This window comes from Micropterus dolomieu, linkage group LG17, assembly GCF_021292245.1.
Source record: "Micropterus dolomieu isolate WLL.071019.BEF.003 ecotype Adirondacks linkage group LG17, ASM2129224v1, whole genome shotgun sequence".
In the NCBI taxonomy this organism is placed as follows: Eukaryota; Metazoa; Chordata; class Actinopteri; order Centrarchiformes; family Centrarchidae; genus Micropterus; species Micropterus dolomieu.
This window is the reverse complement of record NC_060166.1, coordinates 24,928,570-24,942,844: the sequence shown is the minus strand read 5'-3', so window position 1 is coordinate 24,942,844 and position 14,275 is coordinate 24,928,570. Positions and strand designations below refer to the sequence as shown.

General features: G+C 42.7%; 1 protein-coding gene across 1 annotated transcript; it reads right to left on the bottom strand.

Annotated features, from left to right (window-relative positions):
- Nucleotides 1-61: 61 nt before the first annotated feature.
- On the bottom strand, nt 62-10,646 carry LOC123985594 (SH2B adapter protein 2). The gene is made up of 8 exons (XM_046073238.1): nt 9,602-10,646; nt 6,274-6,375; nt 5,993-6,084; nt 5,529-5,629; nt 5,296-5,448; nt 4,996-5,198; nt 4,142-4,316; nt 62-2,857 (listed from the first exon to the last, which is right to left on the bottom strand). Exons 1-8 carry the CDS (start codon nt 10,601-10,603, stop codon nt 2,523-2,525), a joined length of 2,163 nt encoding a protein of 720 aa, XP_045929194.1. The 5' UTR covers nt 10,604-10,646; the 3' UTR covers nt 62-2,522.
- Between the last annotated feature and the right edge of the window lie 3,629 nt (nt 10,647-14,275).

The following is a 14,275-nucleotide window of genomic DNA, read 5'->3' as shown; positions in this document are numbered from 1 at the left end:
TCTCCTACATTTTCACTCTGATTGTGACATTTATGGGTAAAAAACTGCTGAAAATGTGCAATAGGTTGTTCACATTTTATTCACAGAAATATAAAGTAGTATGTCAAGTACATCACTTTATACAAAATTGCACAGACTCTTCAAAACTCAGTCAGACAACGGAAAATTTTGCTTTAAGAAGTGTTAAGAAAATAAAAGGGAGACGTGAGCAATCTGTGATATGTGAGATGGGCTCTTGCAACAGACAGGTTCCAATGAGGATGTTTCATCAAGAAGAATCAATCAATTGTACATAAATAAGACTCGATAGGAAAAATGTAATTTACAACGGCTGAGGAATAAATATGTTTCAAAAATAGGATTCAAATTGGCACATGAACTTTTCCGTCAGCTCTTCAACTGAAAGTGAAATTTCACCTCCGAAGCTAAATGACCATGCTTGAAAAGACAGATGATGACTCTTGATAAAACTTGATACTACTCTAGCATCTGTATGGTAAATATGAAGCTACCGCTAGCAGCTAATTTAGCTTAGCACAAAGACTGGGAACAGGGGACATTGACTCTGTACAGCTAAGTAACAAAATCTGCACACTAGGACATCTAAAGCTCTCTAATGAGCATGTTATCTCTCATTTATTTAATCTGTACAAATATCGATGGGTGAAAACAACAAATCACCATTTTAAGGGGTTAATGTGCCATATTTATATTTGGATGGACTCCAGTTGGGATCACTAACTTCCAGGAGTCTCCACTGGTTGCCTGACAAGAAATAGTCCGAGAAACTCTCCATAAAACTTTGCACATTTTACATTTTGCAAATGTATGTCTGGTTAACTTCACCACCTTCATTAAAGAGTAGCTTTTATAGCAGACCTTTGGGGACCGTCTCCCACGGTGGATGAGACAGTCCAGAACGGGAACATTGTTTTCCCTGTTTCCAGTCTTTATGCTAAGCTAAGGTAACTCTTAATTTGCTAGCAGTATAGCTCCATATTTTTGTTTACAGACATGAGAGTAGTATCATGTCAAGCAAGTAACTTTTCCTTTAAGAGGATATAACAGATATTTTGCAATATATATATGAATGTCTAGGACCATGACGTCAGTTCTTACAGAAAAACAGAAAAATATTCTGTAGTTTTGAATTATTAACTTAAAAAACTTAAGCTCAGTACTCTGTCAGCATAAAGTAAAGCAGCAACGTCACATCTTTCTATTCGAGCATGGCCGTCTAGTAGCCTAACCCTACGCCTTTACCTTACTGCCTGTAGCGTTCCTGTCCACACCAGGCCGCACAGACAGTACACAATACTACCATCTTACCAAAAAAACAAATCCCCAGTCCCTCCGATAAATGCTGGATTTGGTATAATAATATCTTAAAGGCATTACTTCAAAGTGAACTCCTATATTAACAGCATATCTAATCTACAGGTTATTGATATGATAAGCTTGAATACAGAACCAGCACCAGACGGAGGGACCTTGAAAACCATGTTTTAGAAACACTACTGTAGCACACTGATCATTGAAAAATATTTGGACTCTAATACACCACCACACACTCATAGAAATAACCAAGTACGACAGCAAAATGGGAGCCATCCTGCCAGATTCGTACAGGCTTAACTTGTGTTGTTCATCTTCCATTTCGGCATTTTTAATCTGATATGTAACATAACATATGGCCACCTGTGTATGTTGCAGCTGTCAACAAAACTGTGAGAATAATGCAAGATCAACAACATCCTCCTCCTCGCTATGGGCAATCGTCCGTTCAAATCCAAGGTAATTGTCAGGCACTAAGAACCTTTAGGCTGCACACGTTTAAGAAAAACATCTCTGAGCTAACACTAACACACCCATGATTGCTGTACTGATGTTAGTGTAGAAACCCAGAGCAGGACTTTGTAGGGAAACCCTGCAGGGACAGTGAGGATATCCGGGACAGACTCAAAGCAGCTTTACAAACATTAACGGGATGCTCTCGGGAGCTCGTAGGAGCTCTGAGGGGAGGGACTGTTTCTTCAGGGTCATTTCAAACTCTCAACCCTTCGGCAGGGTGGCGACACAGGCTCTGCTCCCAGGGAACTGTGGGTGAGGGTGAACAGGAAGTGGTCAGAGGAGGTGAATCAAAGCCATATGACTCCACTGGATGACTTCCTCTTGCTTTCTCTGCCTATGCTCATCTAAGTCTCGTCTCCTGCTCCATCACATCTCCATTTCTACCTTCTGTTTCTCTTTCTGTTCACTGATATTCTTGACAACGGAGTTTGAAACAAAAGCTGCGGGCCTGACGGATTCATCAGTGGGACACAGTGCTCGGCAAGATCTCACCTCCCTTCTCAAATCAGAGAAACAGGAAATTGCCTTGAAACAAAAACAAACAAACAAAACGACGGGTGATCCAGTGATTTGGACCATTTTCCTCATCAGCTGAGCTTCCCATGTCTCCTCCAACTTTCAGCATCTCATCCAATCCAGAAAATACATAACTGTAGACTGCTGTGGGCCCATTAGTAGAAAGAGTACTGGTTCTCCACTGCTCGGGCCCTGCGAGTCCCCTCAGCATCGTGGTAGTCCTCAGATGCACCACTAGAGGCCTCCAGCAGGCGTTCAGAGCTGTTGCTCCGACTCTGTAACCCTCCTCCTACTCCTCCTCCAGTACCTGGGTCACTGCGGGAGAGGGAAGGAAGGGTGGTGGGTGAGGAGGAGGTGCTCGAGGAGAGCGGTGTATCAGGAGCTGGCCCTGCAGGCGCTGTGATCCCAGGAGGGTGGAGAGCTGGCTGGGCTGAATCTGTCCGGCAGCCTGCATCCCTGGGTGGGGTGAGTACTGGAGGCACAGTCACATCTGTAGCAGATTGTGGAAAGAAGAAAGAAATCATTTGAATAGAGGATTAATAATATAGATGAAGCTGTGCTGCTGATAATTGTTTGTTCTGTTACACTGGAGAGTTGCTGACAAAAGGCTCCCTCATAGAGCAGCTTGTAAACACAGGCAGAGTGTCCTGTATTATCCTTTCTCTTGGTGGGCAATAACACTGACAACACTGGTGCCAAAGACACGCCTGACCAGTGTATCAGTAAAGCCTTTTACGTCCTGAATCAAACCCTCACTTTATGTAAGTGTCTGTATGGGGGTGAATGCATGAGTGTGTGTAGGTCCGGCGTTTCGGGAAACAGAGGGCCTCTTTGTGACCACCAGGGTGGGTTGGGGCTGGAGTCTCGGCCTGCATGCAAAACTCCTGCGGTATAATCGCCCCCTCACTCTCCTGTACAGGAGGGCATTCATCCCATGCCAGAAGAGCAGAGGGCAGGAGCAGTGTTAGTATGGGGGGTTCAGTGAGGTTGGGCTCTGCTTCCTTCAGCTATAAGGACAAACTTCTGCTATGCATCAACACATCAGACTTTCTGGAAGATTCTACTCACCTTTAGTTATCCTTTGGTGACATGTGAAGTGACTGTCCAGCTGAGGCACTTTTTGTCTACAGAATGTTTCCACTCTCTGCAAGTCAAAAGCTTGAACGTTCTCAATTTTAACCTTAATATGGACAACTGAGGCAGTTACGTGATAATGGTAAATGCTAAAACCTAGTGTAACAGTAGCACATGTGTTAAATTTAAATAACGTCAGCATACTGACTTGCTAATGTCAGTTACACAGCAAGTTTAGTTTAAATTAGTTCTGGTCATACCAGACCAAGTGAGGCTGTAGCAACAAAACCTCTGAGTGTCCTGAAGTGAGAAAAAGTATGTTTTATTTCTTATGAATTCAGCGTCCTGTAAGAGGAGAGATGTCTTAATATATCATTATCATACTTTTTAAACTCTCAAATATCAATATTGGCCTCAAAAATCCAGTATCTGTCGAACTATAGTAATGAATAGGTCTGAGCAAACCTTTACTTGCGTAATGGGCCTTTTTCATAGCTGTTGTGGTTTACTTAACTTGGTCCAGGTTACAAATATTACAGTACAAATATTAGACATGAAAAGTCATGTTATAAAAAACACCATGACAGTGTCTTGACATCAACTGTACTAATTAGAGAGTGAACATATCTCCAAATAAATCTACAGCTATGGTGTGGTTTTAAGCATGTGTGTGAGAATTTAAAATTTGTGTTTTGTGTACCTGTGGTGGAGCTTCGCTGAACTTGTACATAGGAGCGTAATGTGATGTCAGCAGAGCCTCCAGATTCGAGGGGGATGGGGTGGGCGTGGAAGTGTCTCAGCATGTCTGACACGGTGTGAAACCACAAGTGGTGGACGTGGCACTGCCCGTTTTCATTCACTGACAACCGCAAATGCTGGGAGGGAGAAGGAAAGGGAAGAAAATGAGACAGGACGTTAACAAGGGCAAGTAAGGTTTGTGATTGAAAGCAATGACGAGGAAGAGATAGATGATCGAAGAGAGGGTAGGGAAAGTGTCAGACACGTCTGAAACAGACAGCCGAAGACAGAGGTCAGGACATTATCTGAGAGGTGTCTTGCTGTGGTAGCAGAGCTACAGAATGTCAAGGCTGACACTTCCTCAACACTGCCGGCTGGCAGGATGTGATGTGCAAGGATCATGTTACATAAGAGAACACAAAACATGGACATTACTGCATCTTTTCCAGGGCCTGAACAACTTGGTCTGCTGTCAGCTGCAGTAGCTGCATCCCAGAATGTCATGAGAACAAGCTTGAGTGAATTTAACGCAGCTGGGAGCTAGGTCCAGCTTCACAAATATGAGAATTGTCCTCCTTTTTTCATTTCATATAATTTTAAATTCACTACATACATACACTTTTACTATTGGCCAGACAAAATAAGCAAATTGAAGACATAACATTTGATTCTGGTAACTTGAGATGGGCATTTTTTCATTATACATAAACTATCAATGCCACACTATGATCACCCCTCACTCTTAGTTAATTTACAGGGAGTGTACAACTCAATCACATAACATTACACTATGTCTCCTCTCTCTTATTGTCTCACCTTGGCTTTGCCCTGAAAGTTGAAGGTGAGGACGTACTCCCCGGGCCGCGTCTCGCTCTGTCGAATCACGAAGAGACCGTGGCTCCTGGCCCCGCCTGCAAGCACCAACTGAGCTGCACGAACGCGGGACAGTGTACCATGAAACCATGGGTAACCCGCCAGGCTGGCATCCCCGTCTGACTCTTTCGCTCCTTCACTGCCACCTGAGCAGAGTCAAAACAAATCAAGGTTTTTTTCTGTATCTGTAATCTTTCTGTGTTTTTGAGTATTCATATGCAATTGAAACGTATGTGTTATTACCTGTGGAAGAGTTGGAGCCCTGGGACTGGAGGAAGCGCTCTAAAGGCATGTGGGATGGGTGCTGGGTGAAGGGGGGTTCCCTGCAGCGGACTGAGGAGGCGCTGTAATGCTCTGCTGCTGTAGGACATGGCCTCTCCGGAGCGCGATACACACCTAAACACATTTTTTTTATTTGAACAAATTCACGAGGATCAAAAGATTTGTATGTTATGTAACAGTGGGTCTTCTCTCACCCTCAGACAGCAGCTCGCAGCTGCAAGAGGCCACCATGGAGCAGTCTTTGGAGGCCTGACCATGAGGACACGACGCCAGCTCGATGTCATCGCCGCTGTCACTGTACACAAGAAGGCAGGTCAGGAGAACCGCAAGAACGTATACACATGTGCAAACAAACATCATCGAGTCCTAACACACAACTCTACACACATCCACATCCTACAAACAGGGACACAAATAATCTTTCTGTTTACGGCCTGCACTGCACCGACAAACGTCCACTAACCCAGGAAACTGTGGAGGAATGTCAATGGTGTAAGCTCGCCAATGTTTGTGCTAAAGCAACCTGTCAAAAACTCTACTAATTTGATGATTAATGACTGTGTATGTTACCCCTCCTTCCCCCTACCCATCAACCCTTCACCCCTCCGTCTCTTCTCTCCATCTTCAGCCAACAGCAAATATTTATCTGGTGGTTTACCCAGGGTCTATGCAGTCCTGGATGTCAGCAACCCAGGAGTTTTTCTGCAGCGAGTCGATGGTTTCCAGGATGTACTCTCCCCCGTTTTCCACCTATGGAAGCAGCCAAACACTGCGATCACACACTGAGCTCTGTTCAAAGAACCACATCAGGGTACAGAACAGGGCAAATCCAATGTTAAGTCAGCAAGGGCATGGGCTAGCTCTTTGATAGCAGTTACATCTGAAACTGAGGAAGGTGCAGTCATGTTAATGTGGTTGTAAAATGGCTACGGTTCCTACCTTAAGAACAAAAGTGTTGTCCTTGTCTGGCATCTCCAGAGGCATTGTGGTCCTCACCTCCACGATGGCTGACAGAGGGATGCTCACTTTGGGCTTTGAGGACTGAAGTGAACATGCAAGCATACACAGAATAAAAGGTCACATTTAACTGAATTGTAAGTTATAATGGTGGGTGGTTACTTGGCACAAAAGTGGCAACATAGATATAAGGTCAGTATTCACTAATGCAACAAAGGTCCCGACCAACTGCAAACTAAAAAGAGTTTTAAATCAGTGGCACGCATTTTAATTATTATTACAGTAGGGAAGAGTTTACAAAAGATTGCACAATCTGCTAAAATTACTCCACAGCTCAGTTTAATGTAGTCTCTTATTTCTCACTGTATTTCTAAGAGATTATTCCTGATGACTGACTGTAACAAACATAAAACAGGAAGAGTTTACAAGCGGTTGAACACAGAAAACATCCTGGCCTCAGTTTGCCCTCTGCAGAGAGTTGGGTCCAGACGATAATCTTAACAGATCGAATGAGTGTGTTTGAGTTGTGGTGTGTGTGTGTGTGTGTGTGTGTCAGGAGAGGCAGAGCGACAAGGAGGCCGACTGATAGTCTAGCAGAGGCTTATCAGCTGATCTGTCTGGAGCAACACTGTTCTCATCTTGATCTGCCTGCGTAGCTGGCTGTCGTCCATACCCACAATTCCTTTCTCTGGATCAAATGTCAAAAACCACTTCCTTTATTAAACCGTTTGACCATTTCCTGTCCCTACTGTGGACAGAACAAGCCCAGTGTTCACTGTCTATTGAAAGGTTTAGTTAGTGCACACTAGTGTTAACCAGTGCACATGGCTGTACGTGCTCCACCACACAGCTCTTACAGGAAGTAAGTTGGTGTGGTCAGTCTTACCATTTTGTGGTGTGGTCTTTTTGATAAAAAAAACTTAAAGGACTAGTCCACACAAATGGCAAAAAACACATATTGTCTGTCTTGTCTCTAATAGTAGCCATACAGATTGTTTTATTTTCATTGGTCAATGTTTTGAGATATTTGTCATGTTACTGTGGTGAATTTGTTAGCAAAGAGTTGTCTATTTACCCACTGAGCAGACACACATCAGTATTAATTTTATGTTTCAGGTTACCTAATGAGCTTTTTCACTAAAAACAGCCATCTGTTGGTCAGAGCAGTGAGAGTAAAAACAGTCAAGTTGGGGGGCATTAAACCAAAACAAGTTGAAAAACACAAAAAAAAGCTAAGAGCTGAAGGGAACTCGAGTCAGCCGATAATTGTCTGTGAGAAATGATCCCTCTCATATTACACATATTATTTGATCTATTGTTAATATAAAAATATTGACAAAGTGACAAAAACATATTGCGTTTTTTTTTGCCAAACCCAGCTCTGTGAACTGTTCACAAATGTTCCAACATTATTACATTTGTGAAGGAGAGGCCGGGCCCTGACACAAAACTTTACCCTGCAAGCTTAACACTTCAGTGTTCAGCGCTCAGTGAATAGGCTACTGCATATTACGCTTGAAAAAGCATAAGGGGAAAAGTGGCATTTTCTCAGGATATTTTTTAATTTTCTTTTCCTTCTATAAATACAGGTAACACTGTCAAAACATCCACATTAATGGAAATTAGTTATCCACAAAAATAAGAAAATCACACCAGCAAACAACAAAAATAGCCCAAACAGCTTTTAGTATTTTTAGACAAGTTTGAATATTTTTACTTAAAGCTGCTTCTTTTACAATAACAAACAATTAATATGATGTGTTACTTACATCTACTCTTACTGTTATTGCATGTTACTTTGGAAGGTGTGAACATATTTTATACAGTCTACGACATGAACCAGAGAGTGGCTCGTCTCAGGGCCTGCAGCTGTGTCATAATGCAGGTAGTTAGCGTGCTGCAGTGCCGCCTCTGCTCACACAGAACAATCGGCAGATTGATAGCCATGACAGGGACGAAGCCAGAGCCAGTCTGCCAGAAGCAGGCAAGAGTGAGATTTCACGAGTCAGTGTATCTTTTCGACACTGTTGACTCTGCACTGTTATGATTTGTAAGACCTGAATTGAACAGCAGTGATAAAACAACTCAGAGAGTCTGCAGGGCAGGCCTGTTGAGATGTGTGTGTTTAATTAATGTGTCACTTCAGAGCAGCTCTGAAGTTTCTCTTTATATCAGCCCAGTCCTCAGCTGATGATAATTTTCCCACGTGTGGACGTTAATGGAACATAACACATGAAACTGCTGATGTACAATTATGAAGTTTAATTTTATATGTTCCTCTTGTGGCTTGTGGAGTTTTTGAGTGACTCACAAAACCATTTTGGTTCCTTTTTTCAGTTTGTCACAGCAGACAGTTTGCCAAAGACGAAGAACCAATCGATATTTATTTTTTGCACATGAAAGGGAATCTTTGTGATCCGCTCCCCCTTACAGAAATCAATGTAACAGCTACTTCTCTCTCTCTCTCTCACAGTCTCCAGTTCTCTCTACCAGCTTCTTCACCCTTCCCTCCTACGCCTGCTTCCCACCTGTCCTTACCCCTCTCCCCCTCTCCCCAGCATTGATCAAAGCACAGTGACAGATTTACACACACTCAGCTGCACAGAACCATGACCTTCTTAAGGTCAGGGGCAATAATCTAAAAATCCGTGAGTTACCTCAGGCTGTCAGTAAGGGTCAGACGGCTTGGATTATCAGGCTGGACTTCATGTAGGGCTGCAACTAATGATCATATTTCATGTATTATTAATGTGTTGATCATTTTTTCAATCAATCTTGAAGTCTAATGTTCAATTAGATGTTTAAAGATTGGCTGGACACAATTACTTCCTCACTGTACCTGGAAAAAATCTGCTATGATAGAAATGATTCTGTTGAAAAATAATAATAAGTGATCTGTCATATTATGATAATAATATGTTTGTCCATTTTTGTTTTTGTCAGGCAGGGGTGGAAACATCTAGTATTTGATGCAGTGGGCGTAACTACTACTAAGACCTTGAACAACACTGTTAAAAATGAGAGAAATGAATAAGGGGGAAATGCACCTCTCACTTTTGCAGAGAGCAGTGTGAGATCTTCTTAATTAACTGTTTTGACTGACCAGCAGTCCAAAACCCAAAGCTAATCAATTTACAATAATATAAAACAGAGAAAAGCAGTAAATCACATTTTAGAACCAACATGTTTGGCAGATTTGCTGTAAATTTATTTGTTGTTGATCAAATCATTCATAAAGCAACTAATCATTTTAGTACTAGATCTATGTTTTCTGCCCAACAGTCCTCCATGTCGGCGTGTGCATGTGTACCTTGGGTGGTACGTAGAACTCCAACAGGAACTTCTCGCCTCCTTCCTCCCTCTTGGTCTTCCTCAGCAGCAGGCGGCACTTCTGCCACTGTGCAGCGCCCATACAGTTTGAGTCATCAGCCACCATGAACCTCAGCGCTCCCTCCCTCTGGATTTCCAACATCTCAGCCTTGTGGCCCTGGGAACCCCTGGGAAGCCGCAGCTTTTGGGACCACTTCTCTCCCCCTGCAGCCTCCCCTCCTCCCACTCCCCCGTTAGCTTTCCTGGCACCAACAGAGGGGCCATCGGGTTCAGGGGAGGCCCGTCTGTGCCACATCTCCTTCACCCCGTCCACCACACACAGGCTCATGTTCCTCAGGGAGAACCCCTTCTTGAAACGAGCTTTTGGGTGACTGACCGACACGTCCTCTGAGCTGCGGGACTGTCCCAGAGCAGACACCTTGTGGGCTGGCTGGGGGCCCCGGGAGGCGGTGGTGCCACTGCCTCCCACATCTATCCCTCCCCCTCCACTGTCCATGCTGTCGAGAGATTCACTTGAAGCCCCGGCGTCCTTGCGTCTCTGATAAAGGTCGTGACCGTAGGACAGCGGGCAGCCCTGGATTCCCAGGAAAGGAACAATGCTGTACTTGGGCGCTGTGTTGGAGCCGTCCTCCCCCGGAGAAGACGCCTGGGTCTCCCGGGCCTGGGTCAGCGCCGCGGAGAAGCACTCCAGGAAGTGGTGGGCAAAGTGCTGTGAGAAGCTCACATCGGCGCCAGGCGAGTCGTAGCACGGGTTCTCTGACAGGAAGCGCTGGAACTTGTCAGCGAAGTCTGCAGCGGAGGCTCGAGCATGGAGCTGACAGAACTCTCGCCAGTCAGGCAGTGGGCACGAGGAGGAGAGCTCCGGGCTACCAGGCACCACCGCTCCGTTCATCACTGGGCCATGCCAACCCACCGAGGAGAGGCTGGAGAGGAGGAAGAGGAGCAGAGTGTTAGTGTGGATGCAAGTAAAAGATTTCAGCATGTCCTTGTGTAACTCCTGGCTTTGGATCAGATGTGGAACGGCCTGCATGTGTGATGGTGCAAAGAATAAATGATGTGTGAATGAAGCCGACTGTTCAACCAGCTTTGATTGTATTTCATTATAATAATTATATCTTGATGACATGAAAAATGGAGTCTTCTTGTTACAAGTGTTTATCAAGTGTTACTTTGTCCCATATTTTTATGTAAAGATTATTTTTGTTTCACATCAAGATCGCCTCCAATCTTCACTATTCCCATATTCCTTCATACAAAATGTGCAACTTTCAAATTGATAAACAGGACCGTAGCCAGGATTTTAGAAATGCAGAGATGAATGAGTCACAATTTTGAAACTAATTGGCTATCATCTGACCACAATTTAGCCTCTGGGGGCAACCAACAGCCAATGTTTTCGGAACTTAAGGTGCAGCCAGTGGATATCTGGTTAAGTGATGACAGATATCTGGGCCGGGATTTCCTCTTCCTTTCACATATCATTGTTTGCAGTCTTGTGACCCATCGCTAACATCTCGTGACAGTTTGAATGCATATAACTTTTAAAAAGCTAATAAAAAGCTAAATCGTCCTCAGATGGATTCCGAGATTGCATTCTGCCTCTTTTGCTCTCCACACAGAGTGTTTACCTGCATGCAGGCAGCTCAAACCTGATTGGTCAATACTACTCAAATAGGCTGCCAGAATGTTTCTGATACCAAAGTCGTGTTCCTTGTCTACAGATTCTTCATTCTGATTTGCATATATTTGTTTAGAGGAAATGAGTCCCCCTACCCCAAGTAGGTGTGACACTACACCAAAAATAAAGTCTTAGCATTTCCTTGATTATTTTAAGTTTGTTTAACATTTTATTTATTTAGTCAATTGTTAATTTTTTTTCCAATACAGTCCTTTATCGGTCCTGTGAAAACCATGTTATCTTCAATTTTTTTAGGAGCTAAGAAAACAAGCCAGTTTTCAGTTTTTTGACAAAACATTTTTCAGATAATGCAATGCACTTTTAAATTATGAATTTAGCCTGAGAAGTTGGAGAATTTTCACACATGGTTTTCAGTTTTCATCGTCTCTTCACAATGCAAGGAAATAGTGAATCTTATATTTATTGGCTTAAAAGAAGTCAAAACCAAATACATTGAGTCTAAAAATCACTAGAATCAGCCTATAAAATATCCACCTGCGTAGACTATAAACTCCCTCCTGGTCTCTAAAACCCCCAAGTTCTCCTAAAATGTCTGACTCCATGACATCATTGTCCTCAGTGACAACTACGGCCCTAGTGACAACAAGCAAGAATTTATTCACTTTGAAGAGTCCAGAATCTGTGGCAGCTCAAGATTATAGCCAGGATTTGGCAATGGAGGTTTGAAAACGACAGATTCAACGTGACAGGAGATCGAAAAGAAATCATCCAGAAAGCTGGCGCCTCCATCAGTTACCAACTGATAGTTTCTGACAAGCACTGAGATCATGTGAATTATCTGGACGTGTGTGGACAGCTAATCTTTATTTCCAATCTATCTCTGTTGTTTTTCTACTTTACTAATACTTTGTATTTTTTAAGGCCACATCTCGTCCACTCAGCCTTACATTCCTCTGCTTCCCAGCATGTGCATGTGTGTTTGTATGACTCAGTCCTCTGTTTTCACCCCCCTCCTTTTCTCTCTTTCTTTGCCTCAGCACATCAGTGACTAATGCACAATCAAACACGTGTTGGTTTCATTATTGTTGTCTGTAAATCACACAGATAAAAGAGAATTGTCTGAGCGGGCAGGCTGGGTGACATATGCACGGGGATGGCCAACACTTCGCAAGCTGTAAGAGCTTATTCTCAGAGCTGCTGGGCTTCACTTGGCGGTTCACTTCCAATATGCGCTCAAATGTTGGCATTCTGAAATTGAACCCTTAAACCAAATCACTCCACATGAATTAAGTCTGACACGCACATTCAACTACAAGCAAATCTGTCTCTCTTTCACTCTTCATTCCCTCTCCCACAGATCTGAAACAATATGCCAGATCAGAGACAGGATATGATAAGGGGAGGTACACAGGAGTCCCGGCTCTTTGAAAGACAATTTCTTGGCTTGCGTCGAGAGAGAAACTCTTAGATGCTGAGACTTGGTCGGTGTCAGAACTTCAGAGGAATGCTGTGATGGATTAAGACACTAGAAAGTAAAGGAAAGGGTGGGATTACAGAGTAATAATAACAACAAACGGCAAGGGAAGTCTGTGTTGATGTCCCAGATGAATCTGAAGTGCCAATACTGTGGCCATTTAGCTTAGTTTTATTTCACTTAGTGTGCAGAAGTGGGAGGTCAGGGGTCTCAAATTAAGCTGTTTTAATTGGATGAACAACATTTCTAAGATGCATGCATCACTGTGTGGTTGTTCTCCCATGCTCACTATGGAAGCAAACAAAAGTAAATATTTAAGGACTTTGTATCAATGAAATATTTTACTTTGAAAACCATCCATCTGAATTCATTCAATCTCTCTCAGATTTAAAATGGTTTTATTTTGATCTTGGACTGATATGTATATTTCAGGTTTTAGTTGGTTAAACACAATTCTGTGTGTTATCTTTAAGATCCTTTCTTTATCGGGATATGGGACTGTTTCACTGTAAAAAACAAAACAAAAAAAAAACCTCCATCCAGTTCATAAACCCTCAGTCTTGTGGGTCATAAGTCTCTTATTCTTCATCTTCTTCATATTTCCAGCTGACTAAATGCACCAAGCCAAAGGTGTTTGCTGCCCTCTATAAGAGGGAAAGAGGCCAAATAAATACTATGATACTGAATTATTAAATCGAGAACACAAATTGGTCATTCTTGCACACAATTTGGGTTTTTTTCCCTCCATGACACTTCCCAGGCGCCATAAGGTCACTAATTTGACTGGATAATCCGGATACATTTTTACCTGAATTTGTCAACCTTGAGCTTTTGAAGTTTTTGAAATTCCATTTCTAGAAATTTCAAAGAATGTAATTCAACCACACCAATTCATAGAGACAGTTAAATATTTCAATGCTATAAAAAAAGTATTCGACTGCTTATAAAATAGTAATTATTACGTCCCTTTTGGCTTTTGTCTAGGCATACACCACTTACCAAAAACTTATTAACATTTTTAACAGGAGACTTTATGGCTAATTATAAAGTACATTCATAAATTGATTACCAGCTTTTATAACCGAACAGCTAAAGAGATGTTTCACAACCTGGCGATAAAGCTGTTACAACTTAGAAACATTTTATAAAGAGTGCATTATTAGAAAGTGGTACAGAGTTGATAAATGTGTGGAAATATAATTTTTAAAAACTCCATATCCATTTTCATTCATGAATCCATCACTTCATTCATCCAAACATCCATCCATTCATTACTTCAAGCCAAACAAGATTTGTAAGCTAAACTGCTAATCACCAAGTGTTACTGTAATAATTATCTCGCTCCCCTTGTGAGTGTGTGTGTGTGCCGCTGCTGCTGCTGGCTGCGAGGAAGTCAATACCCATTCAGCTATTTAAAAACCTGCAGTGAGCCAACTTTCCATTTCCACTCATTCAGCAGCAAAACAACAACACACGAGGTGCATTTCTAAAACTTTTGCCCTTCTGCAAAGATAAGGATGTGCCCCCCCCCCCCCCCCCAC

Excerpts from the sequence above, each read along its gene's own strand:
- LOC123985594 (XM_046073238.1), bottom strand. The coding sequence starts at position 10,603 with ATGCTGAAATCTTTTACTTGCATCCACACTAACACTCTGCTCCTCTTC. Across the intron at positions 6,085-6,273 it reads ACAACACTTTTGTTCTTAAG|GTGGAAAACGGGGGAGAGTA; the intron begins GTAGGAACCGTA and ends CTGCTTCCATAG. Across the intron at positions 5,630-5,992 it reads CAGGACTGCATAGACCCTGG|TGACAGCGGCGATGACATCG; the intron begins GTAAACCACCAG and ends TCTTGTGTACAG.